At 42.6% G+C, this 8550-nt stretch overlaps 1 protein-coding gene across 1 annotated transcript in view; it reads right to left on the reverse strand.

The window, feature by feature from the left end:
• Positions 1 to 1846: 1846 nt before the first annotated feature.
• Positions 1847 to 8550, reverse strand: part of tmbim4 (transmembrane BAX inhibitor motif containing 4) — an 8116-nt gene continuing 1412 nt past the window's right edge. Inside the window, exons 3-7 of the mRNA XM_005933821.2 lie at positions 6863 to 6968; positions 5268 to 5301; positions 5068 to 5185; positions 4464 to 4509; positions 1847 to 3645 (exon numbers count right to left, since the gene is read on the reverse strand). Of these exons, the coding sequence (XP_005933883.1) occupies positions 3439 to 3645; positions 4464 to 4509; positions 5068 to 5185; positions 5268 to 5301; positions 6863 to 6968 (511 nt within the window). The 3' untranslated portion in view covers positions 1847 to 3438. The remainder of the gene's footprint in view (positions 3646 to 4463; positions 4510 to 5067; positions 5186 to 5267; positions 5302 to 6862; positions 6969 to 8550) is intronic.

Below are 8550 nucleotides of genomic sequence, written 5' to 3' on the forward strand. Positions count from 1 at the left end.
CAATGCAAAGCTTCTTCAAGCTGCTGCCGTCGGGGAGGAGACTGCGGAGTCTCCAGGCCAGGACCAGCAGACTGAAGGACAGCTTCATCCATCAGGCTGTCAGGAAGCTTAACTCCCTCCCGATTCTGCCCCCTCTCCCCTCTCTCCTCCAGGTCTCACTGAACTCTGTCACACACACACACACACACACCATCTCTGACTCACTCACTGGCCTGCACCAGTTACCAGTCACTTTGTGGAGCATTGGACTGCCATTACCTCATAAGACTTTGTGTTACACTATCTCATACCGTACATTACCAAATCTCCATTTGCACTATTTGCTTATTTGCACTACTCTGCCTGGTTTGCACTCAATGTCATTTACCCTTATATTGTATATTGTATAGCTTTCTTGTTATATGTAAAATTGTATTATATTATTTAATTTTTACTTTAAAATATTTTACTTGCATTTTTAATCACTCTTATATTTAAATGTTCTTTTTCTATTTTATCTAGGGATTGAGAGTAACGAAGTTTCTATTCTCTGTATGTCCTGTACATGTGGCAGAATTGACAATAAAGTTGACTTTGACTTTGACTTTGACTATCTTTCCTGTGTAGAACAGGGCACTGGAAGGTCAGAGGTCGTCACCATAGCAGCTGCATCGTGACGTGTTTTCCAAAAAACAAACGAAGCATGGTCTCAGTGCGATGTTATTTTCTGTGTTTTGCCCAATAAACGTATTAAACGTGCGTGTTTCTGACTCTTTGTTCAAACTGACTGCAGCACGTTTGTCGTCACGTTTGTTCTCTGCTGTAGTTTAACAGCAAACATTTGTAAGCACAGCTAAGACTGAATACTTATGTCAGTTATGATCATCTATAGAGAGTATGTACCTGTATGGTTCATAATGAAAATTGCAAGTCGATGTATCCAAGTTGCACAAAGTGTAAATGTTTAAGTGTGTGTTTATAACACACACGACAAATGCCTGACAGTATCCGCTCAGAAAGCCCGCAGCCTGATGCTGGACTCGAACTCAGGACCTTCTTGCCGCTGTGCTGCCAGAAGTTGTTGTCGTGTCGAACGGTTAAACAGTCTTGGTCCCAATCAGTGTGAATGTGAATGTTCTTTGGAAAAAACTTTATCCAACAACATGTTTAAAAAGCTGGAGCATCTAAAATCCTTGTGGGAGTTCTGCTCGACCTCTTCCACTGATACCTGCTCGACTCCACTCGAGTAGGTATCAGTACCACGATGTCCAGGGGTCGTTATAGCAACCCAGTCCAAAGTCCAGTGATGTCATTTGTATGCAAACACAACAAACAGCGGAGGACACGTTAGGCCTGCTGCTCAGTGTGTGGCTGTTTAAAATCAGACTCGATTATGGCAAAATCATTTTTGCCATAACCGAGCAGCCCTAATACGTAGCACCGTGGTCTTGGAGGAACGCTGTCTCGGTTCATCGTATGCTGCACCACTGCACATGGTTGGAAATAAAGCCACTTGACTTGAAAATATATTTTTGGATTTCAAAACAAAAGTTCCCAGTTACTGTTGAATATGCCTAACATGGTGAGCAACATATCCTGGGCGTGTTACTCTGAAGGAAGTGGATTTTGAACTTCTGGCTTTCGGGTTGTGTTCATTAGATCTATTCCACATTTCTCTACAAGCTTCTCTGTTGTTTTTGCTGTTTACAGATATAACCTATAACTGATTTTAATGATGTCTTACAAGACCGAACAAACTTCAATCATATGTGTCAACAGATAAAGCCAAACGTAATGCAGGCAAATGCTGGAAATGCATACAGTGCTGTTGTTCATTAGCACACACACATTTACTCAGATCAACAGATTTTCATTAACAGCTTACTGTTTTAATCAAGTTAAAATGAATCTAACAATCATATGTATACAATCATTATATAATCAGTTTCACACACATCATAAAGACCATGATTTCACCTAATTGTTTTAATAAAGTCTTTTTCATGTATAGACTTGCAAAAACAAACACAGTGAATTTAAAACAATACCAAGAAGCCCATAAATTAAAAAGTAAATATCACAATTTTAGAATTTAGATAGTGCATTTACACTTTTATAAATCAGCATGTATTCATCCGGCAGACCATTAACAGAGGGAGTGAGTCTGTGGTGACTCAGCAGTAAATCTTATGCATAACAAATTAAAACAGCGGGCCGTTCACAAATGTGCACACAGAGGTTTTGCCTCCTTCCTAATTTTTCTCTTTCTGTGTATTTGTCACACATTTCAGATGATGGACTGCTGTACAACAGTCATATAAATAAATGCATTTTACTATTAGGAAAAGATAACCTGAGCAAATATAAAATGAAGTTTTTAAATTCTAATTTTATTTAAATTGATGTCATGAACTACTTGACGACTACACCTAATAACTGCTCGTGTCACCCTCAGCAGCAAGAGCTGCAATCAAGCGTTTGTGACAACTGCCAGCAGGTCTTTGTTATCACTGAGGAACTTTGGCCCACTCCTCTTTGCAGATTTGTCATAATTTAACAACACTGGAGGGTTTCAGACATGAACCTGTTCACATCATGCCAAAGCCGTGGCCCTCACAGGTTGGGACACACTGCTTTACATTGTGACAGGACGTGTTGCTTTTCTCTAAGCCTACTTAGATCTGCAAAGTTAAACAGAACCTGTGTTTTTCAGACAGGTCCGAGACCTTTTCTGTATTTTCACCTTTATTTCAACGTGATGTACAGTTTATATAATTACTTATCAGCATCGTTCTATGAGCACGTTTGGTTCACGTCGTGGAAAACTGTACTGACAAAACTATTATTCATTTTAAAGATGTGCTTAGATTTTCTAACAAAGCCAATGTTGTTTGCAAATCTTTGTGTGTGTGCATCATTCAGAATCCAATCAAATTCAGAAAGGAAGTACTGACCAACCCGATTTGCACGCACGCACACACACACACGCGTCTGTGAACAAATCTGATTGGTCAGTGTTTCCTTTCTCAATGCTTCCTGCATTTGCATCCATCCAGCTCTCCTTTCAGTGTGAGGCTCTGTCTTCACCTGTAAACTGCATGAACTGGAGCAGCAAGACTGGAGAGGTCTGCGTAGAGCTGCTGTTTAAAAGAAATGAGCTGCATTAGGGGCAGACGGGCTGCTCATTGGCTCCATATCAAATCAGGCAGTGTGGCCTTCCTCCACAAAACGACGAGTACTTGTTGGCTTTACAAGACAGAAAAACTGATAATAATCCACAACGCTGGTTGATTTGGGGTTTCAAACAAACAGCAGAGAACAACAGAAAGAGCCTACCAAGAACACACCGATTGTTTTAACAGTTACAAAGGTCAATAATGGGATTTTTGGTGCACCAACATCAACACTCACACAAGCATAAATTAATCACAGAACAGGCAAATTGTGGGTTTGCAGCACTCAGTGCTTCTTCATCGAGTCGAGGACGCGGAGAATGTGCAGGAAGAGGTTGACAATGTCCAGGTAGAGGTTAATGGAGGCCAAGATGTGCTCCTCAGGAGAGAGCTGCTTCATCAGCATGCTGGTGTCATAGATGATGAAGCCACAGAAGACCAAGGCCCCAGCTCCAGCCAGGAACAGACCTGCGTCGTCACTGTGGAAGAAGAGCTGCAGAGAGAACAGAGCACAAGGGGATTTAAAGTGACTCCCATCGGTTTGCTCCTAAAGCCAAACCACCACTGCTCTGCATCCACCTCAAACGGTTATTTAATACCATCATCCCTGACGTTCTAGTGATTAGGCTGCCGTAACTTCCCACTTGGATCGAAAGCTTCCTTACAGAGATCAGAGAGCCCTTCAGTCCCGGCCTTGTTCAGGCGACTGCTCTCTGGAAGGAGGTAAAGAACCAGCCCACTCCTAACACTGACAGCACCCAGCAGCAGTTTGTGTTTGATTTTACCAACGTGTCTATGTTTTGTTTCATCATGTTTATAGCCGTGTTCAACTTCAGCTGCAGCACTGACATCTTATCCTATACAAGGAAAAGCAGCAGAACAAAGGCTGGTTTTAAACTTGGAAGTCTTCTGCACTACAAGGCCTTTTATTTCAACAAGCCATTTACCCCAGCAGGCCCAAGTAAAAGACCAGCTCTGCAGTTTGCACGCTTCACAACAGGGAAACTACAGGTTTCATTTGCCTGCTGTGCTTTTGTGCACGCCGTGTCACTGCCACAGCTTGCTGCTTCTACCCGTGACCAGTTCACCTACTGTGGCTCGGCAAATGTTTGATGTGGAAAAAAAGTCCAACATTACAATTCTCCAACTAAACTTCTTTACATTGGTGCACAGCCCATGTGTAGGCTTAGCTCAGAAATACCATCAGCCCTTTTTCTCTGTAGCTTTCTGTTGTTTGTAACTCGTTGGCCTTTGTTCCTCTTTCATTAGGCCCATGTGACACTGACACTGATATCAGGCCCCTCCACTCACCCTCATGAAGGTTCCAATGATGAGGATCCACAGACAGGAGAAAAGCCTGCAGGGATGAAACAGACAGTCCACTTTAGCTGGACTCAGTTTGTCTGAGCTGCACGTCAGACAGTAGGACATCAGTGGAAAGCTCATGTACATTTCTAGCTTCAGATTGAAGGTGTTTCGTGTCGTCACAACTTTCAAAATCTACGAACGTTATATTTATATACTCCACTCATCTCATCTGCATGTTACATCTTGTGTGTGATCAGGCAGCACATTGAAGGAGCTCGGACTGGACTTTGTTAAGTTTCTTTGAAGACGTTTCATCCGAGAAGCTTCTTCAGTTCTCAGAGCAACAGGTGGAGAGTCGCAGATTTGAAGCCCTGTGGGACCCAAGAGGGTCGTGGACCTCCTATTGAGCCTCTGCCCAAAAGGCTTAAAATCTGTGACTCTCCACCTTCTAGTCTTAGAACTGAAGAAGCTTCTCTGATGAAACGTCTTCAAGGACGTCTTCTTAAGTCCAGACGCTTTCCTGTCCGAGCTCCTCAGACTGCGATGAGCTGGACGACTGAGAACCTTCACAGACATTTAAAGAGTCCCATCAGAACACAGAACTTACCAAGCTCCCATTTTGCTGAAATCTCTTTTGGACTGAAAGGTGTAGGCTGTTAATACAGCGAACACAGCACAGGTGAGAAACAAAGCTTGCAGTATTGTGGAGTAATCATAGAAGGTGACTGCGGAGAGAAAGAAATCCCATCAGAGTCTACGGTAGCCTGGAAGGCTGGACACTAACAGAATGCAACTCTAAACACTTACGAGCTGTGGCAACAGACAGCGCCTCCAGAAGAGTCTGCAAGCAACACAACAACACAGCCATTATTACAGCAGCAGTTACTGCGGCTGCAGCCGCTGAGCAGCTCAAAATGAAAAAGGAAACATGGCAACAAAGTAACGTGGGGAATGTTACAGCTTCATGCTGGACAGCATCAGGTTTATGGCTCTGTAACCACAGCTGAAACAGGTCACATATAAAAAAGACCATTTTACACACACAAATACAAACAATAGAAAACAAGAACATTTTATGACTTCATACCATCTTAGAAACAACTTCTGTCATCTTGTTTAGTTGATATCATCCACCATTGTTTACTGTATGCCTCATCAGTTACTTCATCTATTATACATCTATAGTGAGTAAAACTGGTATTAAACACAAAAGGCCCATCATTGCACTGATGGGTGTTACTGTCACCTGTGAATAGAGCCTTTTAAAATATATTTACTTGGAAAATTGGTGACGTGTTGAATACTTATATTACCCACTGTTCATAAACAAGCTACTGTTATACGTGTTAGCTTCTCTTCATGGAGGAAATAAACTGATCATTATGATTGTAATTCTGATCATTTGATCTACCAGAGACAGACGAACGTTGCTGATAACAAATGTGAATCGTTTTTGCTTCGTGCCAAGGCGCCGACTGAAAGAGGCCACCACCATCAGTAATACCAGGAAAGGCTGAACATGGTCTGCAACAATGCTTAGGCAGGTAGTAACAGGACTCCAGGTTTCCTAGCTGAAGCATCACACTGCCTCTGCTGGCTCGCCTTCATCCCATAATGCACCCTGGTGCCAGGTGTTTCACAGGTAAGTGACGCACACATGCTCAGCCGTCCACGTGATGCACCAGAAAATGTGACTCATCTCTGTGGTCCACTGCTGAGGCTCACGTGCCCATTGTTGGTGCTTTGACAGTGGACAGAGGTCAGCACGGGCAGCCTGCAGCAGCTCGTTCTTGTTAGCTTGAGCTGCAATAACTCATCCATTGGATCAAACCAGACAGGCCAGGCATCGCTCCTCGCGTGCATCAGTGAGCCTGGACCACCCACGACTCTGTCAGTGGTTCACCAACGTTCCTTCCTTGGATCACTTTTTAGATACTGACCATTGCAGACTGGGAACGCCCTCAACAGCTGCAGCTTTGGAGATGCTCCGACCCCGTCATCAAATGTGGCTCCTGTCAAACTAACTCTAACCTTAAGCTTGTCCATTTTCCCTGCTAGTAATATACAAACTTTGGGGATAAAATCTCCACTTGCTCCTTAATCTATCCCACCCACTAACAGATGCTGTGATGAGGAGACGATCAGAGTTAATCATTCCACCTGTCGACGGTCACAATGATGATTGGTGATCATCGTCTCCTGGTGTAAAAGTATGTTCTTATAAAACATTCGTTTTATCACGAGCAGGAATTAGACCACGAATATTCTTGGACTGGGTTCACTGAAAAATGACTCACTGCCCATCACCGTTACCTTCCTGCAGCAGACAACAATTTTGACTGTTATGACAATAAATCAAATTTAAAAAATTTATTCAATAAACTGAAAACAGAAGAACTTACAAATGCAAACAGGAGGTAGAGGTTAGCTGGATGTTGGTGCCTGTACACAGCGAGAGCCACCAGAAGAACCAGCGAGAGCAGAGATGAAACCATCACCACAGCTGGGCTGAGGAAGGAACCAGATCACAGTGAGACAATAAGGAGAACCAAGCTTCATAGAGATTATGTGCAAAACGAAGGATCATTTTATAACAGCAGGTAGCAGACAGCACGCTGTGGACAGGTGATCAGACTGTACATGCAGCCACTCATCGCCTCTTAACACTTTGCTTGGAAAAAGAGAAATAAGAGCAACAATTTACTGAACCGTGCAAACAGAAATGGAATTTCAGTTTACAGGCAAAACTGGTTTCGTACAATTCTCCTGAGCTTTAAAGTTCATATGTGGGAAAACCACCGTTCCCCCTCAGCACAGCCTGATGTGTAATAATGTCTTTAAATCATCATCAGAAAAATTCCTCCGAGCTCCCTGAAGGACACCCCAAAGCTGCCTCTTTGGACACTGGCCACCTTTAACCTCACACGGTTTCACTTTTCTATCCAGACATCCTGAACTGCATTTGGCAGTTTGGGACCACTGCCATGAAAAATCAGTCGCCAATCAGAAGATTTCCAGATGGCGCTGCACGATGGCTCAAACTCTGAAAGTTCATTTCTATATTCAGAAAACTACATGACATGAATTTTTGACAGGATGAAATTGAGCCCCAAACCACGACAGAACTGGTGATTTAATAATCTGACATACTGGCCAATCAGGACACAAAGCAAACACGTTTCTCTAACATTTGTTATCAGCAGTTATTTGAGGCTTTGCTAATATGACAACGTAGCTTAACTCTAACCTTGTCTACTTGTTAAACAGTCACCAGTCATGAGTTAGTCCTTCATGCTCTTCCTGACTCTGCTGAGATCCTAGCTGCTATGTTTATGCTGCTTCCAACAGGGACAGCCACACTGAAGAACACGCTAAACACATGTTTTATTCACACATACTGATCGATGCAATGGGGGCGACTCAGGGAACAAACCATGACACTTTCAGTGGTAGATAACCAACTCCACCTCCTGAGCTACGGCCTCCTTTTCCCTGGACTTAAAATGAATGTGCCTCATCCACAAGATTTACAGAAAACTTGACCTCTGACCTTGAAACTCTGTCACAGGTCAGAGTTGTAGCAAACGCACTATGGGATGAATTTCTATTTCTACGTCCCTCCTTCTCCAATGATCACATTCACAAACCTGCGTGTTCAGGTCCAGTTAAAACGTATCTGTATGTGACACTAACGTCGGGACTGAATGGCTACATTTACAATAACTGATGACTGTTTTTCCTTCTTTATCACTGCAATAGAACTTCTTTATTTCAACGCTTTTGTAACATTCTCCAGATTAAAAGTGAAATAATAGAAAATATTCTGTTAATTAAATAGCATTAATATTCAAAAATAGAATAGCCAATAAAACCTGAAGGTTGTCAGGCTGGACACTTCATTATTTTTAATATTAATAAACATGTACACCATCATAACATCTTGTTCACAGCAGCATAAAATCCTTTGATCAAAGCAGAGTTTAGAATGCTGACACACTCGATATACTCGCTTTTCTTCACTGCAGCCCTCACACACTCCTTACACTACATCACACACTCCTTACACTACATCACACACTCCTTACACTAC

Source organism: Haplochromis burtoni, unplaced genomic scaffold (genome assembly GCF_018398535.1).
Source record: "Haplochromis burtoni strain Fernald_Lab_line unplaced genomic scaffold, NCSU_Asbu1 Contig_173, whole genome shotgun sequence".
NCBI lineage: Eukaryota > Metazoa > Chordata > Actinopteri > Cichliformes > Cichlidae > Haplochromis > Haplochromis burtoni.